The sequence below is a fragment of the Embiotoca jacksoni genome, unplaced genomic scaffold (assembly GCF_022577435.1).
Source record: "Embiotoca jacksoni isolate LCO1_2020_lvr unplaced genomic scaffold, fEmbJac1.0.p SCAF_30, whole genome shotgun sequence".
Taxonomy (NCBI): Eukaryota; Metazoa; Chordata; class Actinopteri; family Embiotocidae; genus Embiotoca; species Embiotoca jacksoni.
The window spans coordinates 4,312,406-4,330,308 of NW_027185382.1; the positions used below are offsets into that span (position 1 = coordinate 4,312,406).

General features: G+C 41.6%; 1 protein-coding gene across 5 annotated transcripts in view; it reads left to right on the forward strand.

Moving 5' to 3' along the window:
* The window catches only part of atp11a (ATPase phospholipid transporting 11A), a 37,435-nt gene extending 29,802 nt beyond the window's left edge, over positions 1–7,633 (forward strand). The window contains exons 30-32 of one of the 5 annotated variants that reach the window (XM_069164046.1): positions 56–221; positions 1,446–1,539; positions 2,949–3,031. In XM_069164046.1, the coding sequence (XP_069020147.1) occupies positions 56–221; positions 1,446–1,523 (244 nt within the window). In that variant the 3' untranslated portion in view covers positions 1,524–1,539; positions 2,949–3,031. Of the gene's footprint in view, positions 1–55; positions 629–1,445; positions 1,540–1,908 lie in introns of those variants that run through there. The other 4 variants (XM_069164044.1, XR_011178995.1, XM_069164042.1 and 1 more) reach the window with 4 other exon arrangements.
* The last annotated feature ends 10,270 nt before the right edge of the window (positions 7,634–17,903 follow it).

Genomic DNA, 17,903 nt, shown 5'->3' on the forward strand with positions numbered 1-17,903 from the left:
TTTCACCTGAATGTTGAATAGATATCTTCATGTTTGATCCCCTCCTCTCCCTCAGGCCCTTCCTCAACTACCAGAGGATGTACTACGTGTTCATGCAGATGTTGTCCAGCGGCCCGGCCTGGCTCAGTATTATCCTCCTGATAGTGGCCAGTCTGCTGCCAGATGTGGTGAAGAAGGTCATCTGCAGGGCTCTGTGGCCCACCACTACTGAACGCATACAGGTGGGCACATCAACATATACAAATGGAGAGTTATGTTGGATTCATCAACATAAACAAGATGACGTCATCACTGTCACAAAGCATTTTTACCTTTTTGAATTTTTACTTTACATTTAACAACATTGATGACCATGCGTCCTCCTAAACTGGTTCCACGACCTGTCACTTCATTTCTTCTTCAGTCAAGTTTGATTCTTTCTCTAAATACATTCTCATAAAATGCCAGTTTACACAGCTAAAGCAGTGATTCACAAATTTATATTTAGCAGATTTACCTCCAAACTACTGGTGTTTATACAGACAATACACTTTATTAACTGTTATGATGCTGTGAATGATGTGTCTGACCGAGGACTGCGGGTCAGCAGATGTCCGCTGGGTTTGGCTGCGTCTCCGCCCTGCTGGATGTAAGTCAGTGAGCCTCTCCGTCTGTGTGCAGTGCTCATTTATTTCTGAAACACAAGTACGATAGAATTCATGTTACGTGTTTTAAGCAAATAACACTGCGAAAATTTTATTAATGGGGAATAAGAATCCTGTTTTACTTCTCCACACTTCCAGTAAAGACATTCACTTTTAAGACTGATATGATTAGATGTGTGAACAGTGAGAAATGTTACAGGCTTGAATGCATTAATTAGCAGGGAAATTTGACAGAAGAACAAAATGTATGAAATTATGTGCATAAAATAGAAATGAAATAAGAACACTTGCTGTCTGAAGCTCTGGGATCCAGTTATAGTGGAGCTGCTGTAAGTCACAGAGTAAATCTTACTGTAGGTGGAGGTGCTGTATATTGATACAGGACGAGTGATGTCGACTTGTCCAGGATGTTCAGAGTAAATCAGTCAAGAAAGTGTGTTTAGCCTCTTATCTGTGTTTGTCTCCTGTTTGCAGTGAAGTTTAAACTTTCTACAGAAACCTACTTTCACATTTCTCCCTCTAAACAGGTCCTTTTCCCACAACCTCCCTCATAACTGTTAATAACTAACCTCCTGTAACCTGTGGAGATAATTCTGAATGTAGCTCCTCTGTTATGTAGCCTAAAACGAACAATCTGCTTTAACTCTTACAAGTTGATCATGTGGAAGATCTGACAGCTTTAACTCTTCCTCTCCCTGTTCACTCCTCCCTCTGACCTGCTGCTTCCTCCTCCTCCTCCTCCTCCTCCTCCTCTCCTCTTCTCCTCCCTTGCCTTCCTCCTCTGGTTCTCCTCCGTGGCAGACTAAGCGTCGGTGCCTTGCCTCCGAGCCCTCCACCATCTTTATGCTGTCTCAGACCTCCAGCAGAATCAGTTTCTAACCCAGCCCTCGTGGAGGTGACCCTCCGCCTCTGCTCCTGTCTCTGTGTACAATACTTCTTCCTTTCTATTTTCCTTTCTCTGCATCCCATAATCTTTTCTATTGTTTTGCATGTTACACTCTTATATGAGTGCATGCCTCTGCATCCGCATTTGGATATATTGTCGTGTGTGGCCCTCATGACCTTTAGAAGTCAGTCTTCCTTCAATACTACGGTTACATCATCTGTATTTTATGTGTATTAACGTGTTTGTCTCCAAATCTGTGTGTGTGTGTGTGTGTGTGTGTGTGTGTGTGTGTGTGTGTGTGTGTGTGTGTGTGTGTGTGTGTGTGTGTGTGTGTGTGTGTGTGTGTGTGTGTGTGTGTGTATGTGTGTGTGTCCACAGCGTGTGAGGGATGAGGAAAGGTTTGAGAGGGCGATGGCCTTCCAGAGTTCTGAGTCCTTACTAGATGGAGTAGCAGTCACAGAAGCTTAGAGGGCTTCAGCACGGTAAAACGCACACCGACCTGCTGTGATGGGTTCACCTCTCTGTGGTGTGTGGTTTCACAGACTGGACTTTGGGATGTTTTACTGGACTAACACAGGGGTTGAAGTGTGTGTGTGTGTGTGTGTGTGTGTGTGTGTGTGTGTGTGTGTGTGTGTGTGTTTGAGTGTGAAGGTCTTAAAAACTCGTGACCCTAAATCTCTGCAGGTATTGTATGCGCTTCGACGTGGGAATTCCTTACATGGAGCTTTGGTGCCATCTCGTGGCTCATTTCATTGCTGCAGAGACAGAAGACTCGACTCAGAGTGGCACTGGATGTTCATGCATGTTTACTTTTGCATGTTTGTTTTTTTCTATGCAGCAAGCTTATGGTGTTTTCAGATATATTCATGTGTTTATGTTTTGTGTAATGAGCATTTCTTGTGTCTGAACAGAGTGGATGGGACATTATCAGCTCAGCTGGCCAATTAAGTTAATGTAAAACAGATACTTTATTAATGAAATTATAAAAACAACTAACTTGTCTGGTGATTCAGAGTTGTGTCATCTCCAAGTAGTAGATAGCAGAAGCCTCTGAGTAGATCAGGAAGCAGATATTATTTTAAGATTAAGTCTCTCAGATTAATCAGAGGTGTGAAATCATCTGTTTATCTTTCAAAATTGCAGTGATTTAAAAAAAAAAAAAAAAAAGACACCTCCGAAGGATATGTCACTTTAACATTTAGTTCAGTTTGGTGCTAAACACTGGTTACAGTCAGTGTGCAGACACCTGAATATTATACTGATGTATTCTGGCCAGCTGGGACGACAGTGTCACCTCCACCTACTCTCTGAGAGCTTTGTGCATCACTACGCAGATACCAAGTTTTCCTCTTCTTCTTTTTTCCTCTCTCTTTCTCCCCCACTCTGCCTCCTCTTCCTCCCTCCTCACACCCGTACAGAATGCTGACAAACTCTACAAGGGCCAGCTGTCGGAGTTCACCCCCCTGGCGTCTCTCCACGCCCCGTCCAAGGCCGGCCGCCACCGGCGAGGCTCGGACAACCAAAGGAACGCCCCGAACCCTCGAAGGTCTGAAACCTTTACAAAGAAAATCATGTTCACACGGTGGCAGAGAACACCAGACTACTGCACCTTCACCCCCCTCCTCCGGTTTGCCGATGGCGCCCGCCACTTGAAGCAGGGGCACGCTTACAGCACGGCCGGGCCTGAGACCTCAGTCTAATTTATTTCTGTTTGTCTGATGTTTTTTTTTTCTACTCTTATGTTCTGATATCAGATACAATGGCATCCATTTGGAGTTGAACTGGAAAGTAAAGTTGCCCAAACTGAAATAACTGGACTCAAATAACGGATTATGTTGCTACTAGCAGGTATCTGTAATTCAGCAGAAGGGATTACACTGAAAGTGACCTTCATAAATTAGCAGCCAAGTGTTGCACAAAGCACTATGAGACGGCTCTGGGAAGGACTGCATCCACAGGGCCTCACTCGCCGCCACAACGTGCAAAGGGCTTAGTGCATTGATGTCACAAGAGCGAAGGATATGTGCACTGGCCCTTTACGTCTGCTTTCGACGGCAGCTGAAGTGTACTTTAACTGTTAGGATTTTTATAATGGGGATAATCACGATGTGCTGTGACTGGAATTGTGAGGATGACGATGATGAAGAAGACTGTAACAGTGCTTAAGCCAGCTCAAGCTCTCTCTGACCAAAACATTTTCTTGCATCTCTCCTTCTCCTCCTCTTTCTCTCCGTCTGTTCTGCCTCCGTAGGACTAACTGGTGTTGCCTGTGTGCAAACATGTTGTCCAGAAACACTCCGTAGGACTCTGGGCTCAGGTCCTACAGCATTGTAAGGAGGGGTGTCGTAGGAGAGGAAAGCCTGAGTGTTGGGAAGGTGACTTGGAGTTGGTTTCAAGAGGTTTCGTTTATTTTTTATGATGCGTTAAAGAAAAAAGACCAACTTTAACTCCACATCCAACATTTATGCTTTCAAACTCACATGTAGGTAGTGTAGAGCGCCTGTGATGTATGTGTGTGTGTGTGTGTGTGTGTGTGTGTGTGTGTGTGTGTGTGTGTGTGTGTGTGTGGTATTCATCTCTGCAGAACCCTGTTAGCTTATTGGTTAGTGATAGAATCCAGTAGAAATGGCTGTGTGACGACTTCCTAGCTGTTTCTTATTGCCTTAATGTCACTTTAAATACCACTTTATTTTCACTGAATCATTTACCAAAGAAACAGAAAGATAATATGACCTCATGGTTTGTGAGGCAGTTTGTGATCTGTGAAATGTCACCGGTCTCTAGAAAGAATATGGAATGTATTGATCATCTTAAAGTAGGAAAATGCATCTGAGTTTTGTGCCCCTTAAAAAATAATATTAAAAATGTGTCCTTATTGAGATAATCATAACATAAAACACTCCTTTTTTTTTTAATGTAGAAACTACCTGATGCCTTAAATGAATAATTTATTGTTTTATTGAACTTGTTAGGTCTGCAACAAAAATGATGCATTCATTAATTTTCTGTAGATCAATAATTGATTAATTTACTGCGGCTCCTGAAACTCACCTTAAAGTTTTGTCCTTAGAGCGAATAAACTCTTAAAGGAACATGATGAAAGTTGTTTACAGGTAAAGGTCCAATATTTCAGAGGATAGTGCCTCGACATTGTCATGATAAGTATCCAAATCCTTCAAATGCAAAAAGGTGAGAATTATATTTAAAGAAAACGTGACAGAAAAGTGAAGATTTTGAGTCAGATATTCACATCTATTCATCTGGATTTTTTTCCAGCGAATGTCAACAGAATCTGAGGTATTTTATGTGTGCAGTGATTATAGCATCTAATAGCTCCGTGCTCGAGCTCTTAAAATCCTTCTGATGGTGTCACAAGAGTCTAATGAGATTCTCTACCTTGAAAAAAACGGGGCCTTCACAGTGCAGTCTTTGAATCCTGTCTCACACTTTCCTGTTTCAACACTTATGTTTCTTTCTTTCTAGCCGTCTCTCTCCCTCTTTTTTCTCCCTCTCCCTCTGCTGAGGCGATGCGGACGCTTTCCTACCTCTGTGACAGTCGGCTCCACCTGTCTCATCATCATCATCATCATCATCATCCTCTCGTCTGTCCTCTCCTCCATCTCCTCAGCCATTCATCCATCAATCCATCCATTGTGAGACAGAGTAGAAAAGCTATTTTGTACTCTTTTACTGATAGTACTTCTATGAACCAAAGCCTTGTTGCTGCTACAGATACTTTTAGCTGCTTTACATTTAGGTGCCTTGTGCTAGTTTATGAGCTCGACTGTGTCTTTGTTTGTACTCAACTGTCTCTGCTCGCTTTAAGCTGACTTTATTACTACTAATAGGCACTTGGATGGTACAAAGGCTCTGCAGGTGATGGATGGATGGAAGCACAACTGAGGAGTGATTGAGAGGATATGTTAGTGAAAAGGTGAATGTAAAAATGAGTGTATTGCAGGTTTCACAGTCCAAAAAGAGTCGTCTGAACAAACTCTATCAGTCAACAAAATGAATGACCACTTGCACCAAAAGATTCAATGACTTATGATTAGCGTTTGTTTTTCTATTGTTTTTATTCCAGATGTTTTGTACATGCCCACGAGGGCATCTGTCTCTGAGATGTTATTTTTACTGCTTAATGTGTGAAATCCCCTCGTTTACACACAGGAGAGATGACGGTCCGTCATCTGAAAACTTGAAGAGCTCCCGCTCTGCTTGATCAATCACCTGCTGTCAATCAACGTTACAAACCATGACTTCTTTTTTTAATATTGTGTCTATGTTTTCTTTTATCCCATAACTTGAAATTAACAGCAAGCAGAAGGGGCTCTTGCACTGTTGGATTCTGTGATGATGAAATCCTTCCGGCTCTTTGATTTGCTATTTAAAGGGTCAGTTCGGCCAAAATAACAAAAGGAAAACGAGCATATTTTCTTTCTTTCCCTGAGCAGTGTCCGGCCATTCAGACGCTCCTTCTGGCGCTTTAAAATTACAGATCTAAATGACAGAATACTGCTGCAAGTAAGTGTATGTTTTCTTGTTGCTGTAATTTCCGTCAAATCAAATTGCAAAGGCATTTAATTAGAAGTCTAGTCCTTCCTTCTATTGTAAATTCAAATTGAGCTTTGACAGATAGAGGGTGTTGGAGGGATATTTTCAGGTTTTTCAACCTAAACTGTGTGCCAGTATTTAGTACCATGACTGCTATGGAAGAAGACAAAAATAAAATCTGATCAAAAAAAAAATCCACCTAAAAATAAGGCGCCTGTCATGTCGGAGGTTGTTGATAGTCCTTCAGTCTTTAATAAGCCAGTCAATTCATACAGTATAACCAAACTAAAGTTGGAAAATTGCCTTCTTTGTCAATGACCCCTCGCAAAAAATGTGGCCTCTAAGCTGCAGCCAAGTGGTAGTGGGTGTTACAAAATGTGTCTTAGATTAAAACATCATCCGTCGCAGTGAAGAGTCTGTTACAGGAGCTCGAACTGTCTGTCCGCTTCAACCACCAGAGGGTAAACATGCTCTTTATTGTAGCATTTATTACTTCATATTTTCATTTCTTTCTGAGTTGAGTTAAGGGATTTGGAGATAAAGAGCTTCGTACGTCAGACAAGGTCTATAATTGGCTAAATAAAAAAGAAACCACCGAGAATCAAGCTGTAAGATTACACTGATCCATATAAATCTGACAGGATATTGGCACAAATCAATCCCCCCCCCCAAAAAAAAGTATGTATGTCAGAGATGATGTGAGGCTTTGTTACCTTTTTTTTTTTTTTTTTTTTTTTTACTTTATGGAAACAATATTTAATGTGTGTCTTATTTATGTAGAGAGTATTTAACAACCAAACTGACAAACAACAATGGATTCCTCTGTGTGTGCGCGCACGTGTGTGTGTGTGTGTGTGTGTGTGTGTGTGTGTGTGTGTGTGTGTGCGTGTGTGTGTGTGTGTGTGTGCACGCACATAGCGTTAAAATAGATTCCCACGGTGATAGCTGATGCTCAGACACACCCCTGCACTGAACCGTCTCGTCTGACACTTTGCTGTAGAAACTTTCAAAGCCATTAACGGTGGATTCGCTGTACCGAACTGTCGCTCTCGTCCTGACTGTCCCGATCTTTCAAAACCTTTCGACAGCCTTTCGAACAGAATGTTATCTTTTACGATGTATTACTGTACAGTGATCTATACTTCTCATAACCAACGGTATATATAAATCACTGTACACTCGGATACAGTGTATATATATATATATATATATATATGAACAATATATAATGTAGTTATGTTAATTGATGTACAGTTTTGGGGTCTTTTTGTATACAGTTTTTAACAGAGTCATATCAAGATTTACTTGTGGATTTTTTGCCAACTTTCTGTAGCTATCAACGGCAAACGACTGTACATTTGCTTGCAAATAAAAGCCAGAAAAGAAAATATATTAAAAATAAATGATATAATGTGATTTATTTTTCCTGATTTGTGTTGTGCTGCACTTTGTGGATCAGCCACAAGGACGCAGTAGAGTCTTTCTGAAGCGTATGAAAGATCTGAGTTGACAAATGTACCTGAGGAGTTTTAAATGCACAAAGCTGATGAAATACAATAAAAAAAAACAAAAAAGATGGATGTTTCATGAGCTTGTGTCCATCACCATCCCGTGCATGCAGATGCTGTGTTGTCTCGAGCTAAACTACCAGCTGTGTTTAAAAGACACTCAGGAAATGGTTAAAAAAAAAAGGAACAATTTTTAGATTTAATACGTTCCCCCAAAGTTGCTTGAGGGCTCCTGTCTGCACCATCTGAGGACGTCAACAAGATTAGGATGGAGGTTTTTGGATCGATTGGTTTCCCTTCATCCTTTTCACTTCTCATCTGCGCTGATCTCCACGTCCTCTCCTCCACAGCTGGCAGCCGATGAGACCTGTGAGTGTGTCTGACAAGGATGGAGAAATATCTAGGGCAAGACTGTCAGAGGTGAAATCTGGGGAAGAAGAAGGAAGAAAAAAAATGTTTCAAAAGTGGCTGCACATTTCCATTGTACGGTCTACCTTCCTCATGCTGGCTTTTTTCAAAGTGTAATGATGCGTTGAGTCATTTTCAGAATGAGAGCAGAACAACTAAAGTCTTCAGGTTTTACCACCTATTTCATCAACTCTAAAAACTTCAACTATAAATACTCAGTGTGTCTCCCTTTAAATGAATTTGTATGGTGTGTTACTTAGTGCACATTCTAAAATATATAGAAAGGTGGGAGGTTTAATTGAAGGTGTAACCAAGTCCCTTTACAACCCCTTCATCACCTGTTTGGCCGTCCTTCATCTGCTCGAGGTTGGATTGCTTGAAGCACATTGGTGTGTGCTTGTGAAGGGTGGAACAAAGACAGAGGATGAATTCACACCCCCAAGCGCGTGAAAAGTATGTTTAGTTGCTCGACGTAAGAGACAGAAATGGGACTGGCAGAGAAATCTGGATGTCACTCAAATCAAAGGCACTATATCGGTTTATTTTCCCATCGTGTATAGGGCCACACTTATCTGTCTGAACCTGCAATGCAGCAACAGGTGACAGCTGATAATAAGCTTCAGTCGTCAGTAATCCTATAAGGTGCCATGCACAAAGTCCTCTTTTAGTGTGTAATGAGGGTTAAAGGAAAAGTTTGACGTTTTTGGAAATGCGCTCCTTCCTTCTCTTGCCGAGAGTTAAACTAGACGCCGAAGTTAACCGAGCACAAAGACCGGTAACAGCCGGAAACAGCTAGCTGTCCAACACTAACAAAATCCACCCACTAGTGCTGCTAATGCTCATTATTGAACAAGTTTTATCTCATATATTTAATCCTCACAAAAATACAGTTGCCAGGCAACCAGAGGAGACTCCAGGAAGTTACTGTTCCCAGTCAGGAAAGACTTTCACCTTCCATAAAACGCTGAATTGTCCTTTTCACACTTTGGATTTTGAAGGTATTAAGCAAATGAGATACATCATGTTAATTAGGGAATTTTTTGAGAAGCTGGTTGGCAGATTATTTTTAAACTTTGAATAGATACTTGCTTGTTTTCAGTCTTTGTGCTGAGTTAAGATGATTGGCAGCGAGCTGGAGCGTACTATTTAAATCAGAGAGTATTAAAGTTTGTATTGGTCTCAACAAGAAAGTGGAAAAAGTGGCCACAGAGGCACCACACAAAAGGCCTCCGACCAGGTGCTGTGGATCAACCAGACACCTCTTCACTTCTACTCAAACTCTTCTGGGTAGGACTCATATTTTTCATTTGGTGGGAGTGTATTGAGCAGATAAACCATTTCATGTTCCCTCTGTGTGGCTGATGATGATTTATACCACACCAAAAAAAAGCTGAATCTAATAAAACACAAATGAAAAGACAGATTAGACATTTTTGATTACACACTCTGGCTAACTTCACCAGCTAACTAACTGAAGGGGATCGCCATTTAATTACCAACTAACAATCACCCCTCAAATTAAATTATTTCGACACCTGTAGTAGCAAGTGAGAGTGTGATGCTGCACATCTCTGAGCCCAGCAGTAGGTCTGACACTCGGGCTTAAATCATTAGACCTGAGACCTCCATCCACCACACACACACACACACACACACACACACACACACACACACACACACACACACACACACACACACACACACACACACACACACACACACACACACACACACACACACACACACACACAGATCTGGTCTTGCTGTTGTAATGTCAGCGTGTGTCTCGGCATTAAATGGAGAGAGGTGATGCAGGCATCCACACGTGAAATCTACGAATTAGCTGTGAAATTGCTGTTATTTGTCACTGATGTTTTACGACTCAATACACTTTTTTTTTTTTTTAGGCTCCTCTTTTGTCCGTCCGTAAAGGTTTTCTCATTATTATTATTATTATGGCTTTAAAAGGGAGATGATTTCAGGATGGATGAAGGAAGGTTTTAACATTTTAGCCATATTTTCTGTTGTCTTCTGAAGCTCTGATCAGCTCACTCTTCCTCCTCAACCTTCCTCCCTTTTGTTCTCAATCACCTTCAGCCTCTGCATCTCGTCTGAACGAGGGAAATTGTGCAGAAACTTTATTCCATCTGTCCTCTTGTCTTGTCATGTCTTTGTCACTCTCGTCAATGTCCCTACACACAATACAATCAAATACAATACAGCACGATCCAAGCGGTAAAGACTTCTAGTTAGCTGAAGGCTGAGGGGGCTGTAGGCGTCATTTGGAGCACACATTAACAATATAGTGGAGCAATACGCTTTTTTTTTTTTTCCCCTCTCAAGGTCACTGCTGAAGTCTCACATCTGAGTTCCAACAATTTCATATTATGAGAATTAATACATCTAATTTAAAGCAACAATTCTTCATTGCCTGCACTGCTGCTCCAGCGCTTCATTGGGCCTCATTCACCAACCGGTCTTGATATGAAATTTATTTTTAAACCCCATTTATGCAGTTTTTATGAAGAGTCTGGCATTCACCAATGTTTTCTTATATTTGAGCTTTGTTCTTAGGTAAGAACAAAAATCCACACACACTCAAGAGCACTCTTAAGCACCTATGAGTGCTGATATGCTTGTGCCAACTAATTGGTTAATGTGTTTTCTTATTCAACAGTTGATTAATATTATAATAGTATAGTATTTCATCTACAATGATATTTATTTGTAATTCCTAATTTTAATAACCACTTTCATCACTTTACAAAGTTTCATGGTTTTGGATAATCACTACACTGGTCGGCAGATTTGCTCACAGCAGTGAATTCTTGTTCATAAATGAACATTTATTAGACTTTTACAGTGTGATACTTAATACTGTACAATTGATCTGAAGAAGGCAACACAGCACTGACAAATATCAGACCGGTAGTATTTCCGTTTCTCTCAACTTCTCCCTTTCTGTGCCTGCGCTGAGGTGGCATGCCCTTTTATGGGCATCAGCGGGGCGTTCACCTATGCTAATTAGGAACACCTGGCGCGCGCGCTTTCAATTCAGGAGGAAGAACACAGGTGAGTGTGCAGGTGTGCACTGTTGTAGGTAGCATGTGTACTATTACGAGATAATAAACCTTTTTCTGGCGTACTGAGCAGTTTGTTAGTGTTTAGTTAGCTATCTACTAGAACTCAGGCGTGGACTTCTTCTCAGGAAGTTTCTTAAGAACAAATTTAGGTAAAAACTTAAGAAGATATTGGTTAATGAGGCTAGCTAGTTAGCAGTGCTAGTTATCCCACATGCTGTTTAAGGACTGAAACTTAACAAGGACTTTTGTCTTCAAACATCGGGTGGAGACAACAAGAACTTCTTCCTTCTCCTTTCCTGAGAGAGGGCAGCAGACTTGGACATCAAAATGTGAGTTGTGATATTTTCTATCTCTTTGTTTTAGTTCCTTTCCTAAAGTTTAAGTAAATGCTTGGAGGCATTTAACTTTTCATTTAACATTGTTTTTGTTTTTAAAACCGGTTCTGTTGTCGTTGTCTTTGAAAATAATGTGACCTGTATTGTTTAGTATTTACTGGTTGTTTTGTACAAGGCCTGTTTGTTTTGTTGTTTAGCTTCAGTTACTGTGTGATGTAATGAACTTTGCAGGATCTCTACTTTTCCATCTTTATCCTATGATGAAAGATTTCCATCACGATGGGAGTGGTCTCTTCCAAGTTTACCATCCTGAGGGCACCACAGGCCACTGAATGGTTTTTATTAGGCCTGTAAAAAAGGATTACATAATCGCCTGGTCCTGATTATTTGAGCTCATTTGCATAATTGTTCAAATCGTTTCCATTAATCTTTGTGCTCTCGTAGCACGTGGTGGCCCAACAGTTTACTAAGACCCTTCATGTTGTTTCTCCTTGAATTCGTTTCTCGTCTTTAAGTATTTTAACACTGTACGTTTGGAGGTCACTGACATGACGACTTCCTGTTTGAGAGTTCCTCCCGTGTCCCCGGTGATGGCTTGCTTCATGTTGGCGGAGGCTAAATATGGGACACAGACTGCATCGCACCGCTGACTGTCTCTTCTTACAAGTACAGGAACAAACTAATCTGATTAGCGTGCATCCCCCTCTTCAATGCTCAACCAGGCCAAGTGCCCGAGGCACAAAGCTGACAGTTTTTCTGCTGCAAACTCGTCGTATTTCTTTTTCTCCTGACTAACTACTAACTAACTAACATCTCCTTTTTTATAATTTTTTTTTTGTGCATTCAGCCCTCCCTCCCTCCCTCAACGTTGTCTACCAATCAGGTTGATTGATTTTATGTCCCTTCTTATCGAGCGGAGCAGCCGATGTCAATAAATATGGTTTGTCCTCTGTCCCTGCAGACACGGCGGGGCGAGCTGCTTTTTGAACTTCACCACAAATCCACAGGGTTTCCTTCGGATCGGATTGCGTCTCTCACTTTATTAATCCTGACCTGTTTTAAGTAATCAATCACATCTGAGCAGTGCCGAGGAATAATGAATATAGATAGCAGTCTCTCTTTCATTAAATGTGCCTATAAGTTCACACCTACTTCCAAAGATAAATATGTGGAGCTCCTTGCGTGGACATTTCAGATTTCTTCTAGAGAATTTAGGAGTTGGCTGGACATTTGTGTTTTTGACAATATACATCGTGATGTACTTAATCACCTGCACATGTGCGTTGAGCCTCAGCTCTGCTCGTCTTTAGAAACCCAGTCAGGACTGATTTGTGTCTGTTGCTGCTGAACTTTCATTTAAATGAGTTCAGATGTTTTTATTATCTGAAAATGTGCCAAATCTGCCAAGCAGTGTCTTTTCTTCAGTTTCACAGAAGCAGACAGGAAAAGGGAAGAACCACATCATTCAGTGTTTGCTAATAGCTTTCCTGGTGGTAGCTTTCATAAAGAGGAAAACAACATTTTGAAAACATTTCACAAAGAAAAGTGGCAGCACGCTGAGAAGAAGCATCTAGCTGCAGAAAATACACAAAGATCTGTTGTTGTGTTGTTTCCTTCTGCTCTCCGAGGGAGATGGTTTTGCCTTTTAAAATATAGTTTACTGGTAAAACGGGTCAATACATTGACACACACATATTGCCAGAGAGGTTTCTACCTGTAATATGAACTTGACTGTTCATCGCAGCTACCAGAAAGTAAACTGGCTCACCTTAGCTGCAGCGTCACCTCATAGTTACTGTCAAACATACCAAAGATGAATGAACCGAGACACACGAGACGCAACGTATTTCCATCCACGAGCGTCAGTCTTCTCTAGTGTATGTGTGCATTTACTACATAACTACATAATGCTTTATTTTTGTATTGTATTGTGGTAGTTTGGAAATTTTACTGTCATCTAAATTCATAAATATCCCTTCCAGCAGTGTGTGAAATAGTTTGATATAGTTTGTTTTTCTGCATGTTGAGTACAAGTGAATTGATTTTCTGAGAAAAGAAAATATTAAGATATTAAGTTGTCACTTTTTTTATGTGGCGGTCCACTCAGTGTTAAATGTGGTCAGCTGAAGCAGTAAATTGCTCCGGTAGTTGTGTGCCTACCAGGATGCATTTTGCAAACTTCTGACACCTGACCCTTAAATACTTCGGTTCCTTCAATAAAAGTCTCATTTATTTTTCAGTTGCAGTCGTGTACAAAATGAGTATGTACATCACAAAAAAAGAAATTGCTCAAAAGAGCAGGAGCGGCTTTGCTGTTGCCGTTTATATCTCAGTGCGCTGTGAGGCTGGTTTCAAGGAATCCGCTTAGTTACCTGGTCGTTGTAGATTTAACTGATGTCTCATATATAAAGTTATACTACAGGTGAACTCCAGCTCTGGACAGGCTGTACCTTTGTGATTCGGTGATATTCTGCTTTGTTCTCATGGTCAGGTTGCTTCTGCTCTTTGAATACGTGGCAGGGTTCAGTCTAATTAGCAGCTGAAATTCATTGCCTGCCATTGCTTCTTTCAGCAGGTGGCTTTCTGGTCTTCTGTGGGAGAGAGGAGGGGGGCAGTTTAATTGTGTGTGTGTGTGTGTGTGTGTGTGTGTGTGTGTGTGTGGGAGGTGGGGGCAGATCCCCTTTCCCCCCAGGGTTATATCATTACACGGATAATTAGGCCAGGTCAACCAGAGAAAGAAGAAAGCAAGACGGCAATTCCAGTATATTGAAGCGGATCTCTGTCTGAATCGTACTGCTTTTTAAAACGCTCTCTTGCACACACGCCACATACACAACCGTTATACCACAACAGTTTTATCCAGGGTTACTTCCCAAGATATAATGGTTACAGAATTATAGCTCATGATGTACATAGCACTTTTAATCACTGAAAAGCACAGTGAGGATAACCACGAATAGTTTGTATTTGTCAATTAACTTCATACAAAGTACATTAAACAGTAAACCGTTTATCAGTAATTAGAAGGTGATGATGTTCACCTGCGATTGATTATCTATCTATCTATCTATCTATCTATCTATCTATCTATCTATCTATCTATCTATCTATCTATCTATCTATCTGTCTGTCTATCTAAAATGTAAAAACTTTCAGCCTTTGTTCTGTGATTTCTGGCTCATAAAACTGAACTGAACAAGACGAGGATCAAACAGCTTTGAGATGGAGAATGCATGAAATGTCCATCCATATCTCAAAACTTCTTTCCTTTCAGCGACAGCTTTGTGTATTTAGAGAGCAATGAAAGAGTGAAAGGTAGGAACACTGAGTTTGTGGACATAACTGATTGATTAAAAGGGGTTTATAAATTCCTTTTAAGGGGCTTCAAAGCAGAAGATCCTTTGAATATCATTGGAATGTCTTCCCTTCGTTTTTTACAAAGATTGAAGATGTAAAAAAATAATAGTGCAAGAGGTAGAGAAGATTTGAAGGACCAAGGACACGGAGGATAGAGGGTCTTGATATCGTGTCTGTCCATCGGTGTGGTGAACTTGTGTGATATTTCATTGCAGCAGCAGCTAACCTTGCATGTAATCAATTGGCTTGGGCTGCGGATTCATAGTCCTCCTCGTCCTTCCATTTAACTGGATTCACTAGAAAACAAAGAGCTCATTGACTGAATTCCAAACTCCTACACTCACACATGCAGCTGAACTCCATCCACACACAAGCGTCTGTCGTGTTTACCTCTCTTCACAGTCCTCAGTCTCTGCTTAATTGATCCAATCTGAGCAGCCTTGGAAAACTGCATTCAGTTATGTTAGCATTCATTCTGGTCTTTCTTCCTCGTCTCTCGTCTTCTCCACTCTCTGTCTCTCTAGGTCTGTGGGTTTATTTAAAAAAAAAAAAAAAAATTCCTCCAACCTTGTACGCCTCAGAGCCGCTGTTCTCAAGGTGGAGCTGTGGACAATAGGACGTGTCTGGGAAACCGTGGTACTTGAAGTTCTCTAACCTTCGGGGAGTTTTCAAGGATTGTGGAGCTGAATACTGTGTCGCCACAGACTGAGCTCGTACTTACAGCCAATTGGTGTCATCGGCGTCTTTATTGCAGAACTGGTTTCCTGAACGCAGCAGTAGAAAATGTTTTCCTAAATGCGCCGTATGTAACGTTAAGTTAAACCATTAGATGTATATTAAGATGCCAGAATCTTCGTAAAAGCTGCGTAAGTGGGGTTTAAAGAAGAAGTTTCCTCTGGAGAGCGGCTGGTGAATGAGGCCCTTTGAATCCAGCAGATATCTGATCGTTGAAAGTTTCCTCTTTGATTCGGCGTTCAGGCCGGTTCTCGGTCAAAGACACACAAACACAGTCAGGTTGTGATGGATGGCCCCGCATTATGGGGACAATAAAGGTGAATGGTTACAGTCTTTAACTCGGGACATTAATACCGGCCTACACACACACACACACACACACACACACACACAGACCCATCCTTGAACTTTTCTCCAAGCTGACATCGTCTAACTTTTTCCATCCTTCTAGTGGTAGAATTGGACCTTTCGGTCCAGCGTTCATTCAGTGGTCTTGATATGTAAAACTTTCAGATACAAGCAGCAGGTCTTTTTTTTTTCTTCCTGCAACTAAACACTGCTTTATTCCGCAGCTGTAGATCTTACCGAGTCTCCATACGACTGGTTGTTCAATCGGCGTGAACGTGTTACGTTACCGACGCCAGAAACGTTAACAAACAGATGCTAAATGTAGGCTAACAGCATGCGTGTGTGTTTTCTGTGATGGTTTCTCTGGCTGGTAGTTAAAGGATTATCGGTGTCCATGTGTTCCCATGGTCTCTGTCTTCAGACAACAAGGCCTGCTGAAACACACACACACACACACACACACACACACACACACACACACACACACACACACACACACACACTGCGGTTTATCAGCCCATCGACTTCGACTTCGAGTCAACCTGAGCTGCTTGAAGTCAGAGCTTAGTAGTGTCGCTGGTTGACTCCACACACACACTGACTCACACACACATACACACACAGATCCCCGAGAGACCGAACTCGATCCCCGGCTCTACTGGCTTGTCAATCGCTTGTGGGATTGGCTTACGGATAATTGACAGTTGTTGGAGCCGGTCCCAGCGGCAGGTAAAGACTGCTGGAAGAGCTCGACAGGTGAGGGCTGGACAGGGAGTGTTTGTGAGGTCCCGGTACAGTGTAGAGCCGCCTTATCTAATATCAGTCCATCTCAGAGGTTAAGAGCGTTTTCGTAGGAAGCTCTTTAATCAACAGCTCAATTATGTTTTAAGAGCATCTGCAGCATCTTTTCAGGAACTACTCCGAAGTTTGAAGGAGGTATTTACAGGTGCTCACTTTGTTGTCGAGAGTTAGATGTGAAGACTGATAAAGTACAACTCTCCCATCGGTTCAAATGCTGCTTTTATTTTCTATGGGATGACTAGTAGAGCAACTCTTCAGGGCCATGATGCTTCATAGGTGTATCAGCATAATCAGAAAAACTCAAATCTAAACACAGATAGAATACTTTATGATTTGACAATTAAGTCCGATTGAATAAATTGACCAAGAGTCAACAGTCAGCATCTTCTGCATTTGATGCCCACAGCTCAGGTTGTTTTCGCTGAGGCAGCTGTGTGCTGAACATGTGAGTGAGGACTCCTGTTACTCCTGGAAGACTTGTTGTTATTGATTGCTAGAAAGCAGAGTAAGACCCTCACCAATTTCCTTTCTTTTTCTCCGTCTGTCCCTCCTTCCTCCCACCCTGTTGCTCTGCTATCTTCAAAGCAGCAGCATACATTAGTGTCAGTGTGTGAATGTCCCCAACAGCGCCTGGATGAAACACTGTATGTGTGTGTGTGTGTGTGTGTGTGTGTGTGTGTGTGTCAGAGACATTTTCTTGGAGTTTGTGCACAAATGATTTTGTCCCAGATACAGAACTGGAAATGAGCTCATCAACAAATCAGCACTGAGTGTTGTTTTGTTTTTGTTTTCCTCTCTGCCATCGAAAGAAAAGAATTAGTTTGTCGTTTCATTAATATTCAGCAAATGAGCAGTTAACAAGTAGAAAAGAAGTGCTGCTTTTAGCCTGCAGTATTTCAATAATTACATAGAGGAAGAATGGTGCAGGAAAGAGCCCTCAACAATCCCACCGTTATACCGCATCATAATTAGCTTCTATTAGAACCAAACGGAAACCAACAGTGACGCCACCCATCGGTTTGTGAACAGATTTTGGCTGCTGCCATCTTTCTATTTTGGAGTCAGAAATGACCATATTTGGACGAGCTGTGGGGGGAGAGAGAGGGGGTAGAGGTGGATCTGACTCGATCTGATTGGAAACCTGTCTAAGTCCCGCCCACCGATTGCTGTAAGCTGACTGCACCACAGGCCTGTCAATCAAACAGACACTTCTTCACACGACTTTTTGAGGCCTATTTTCAAAT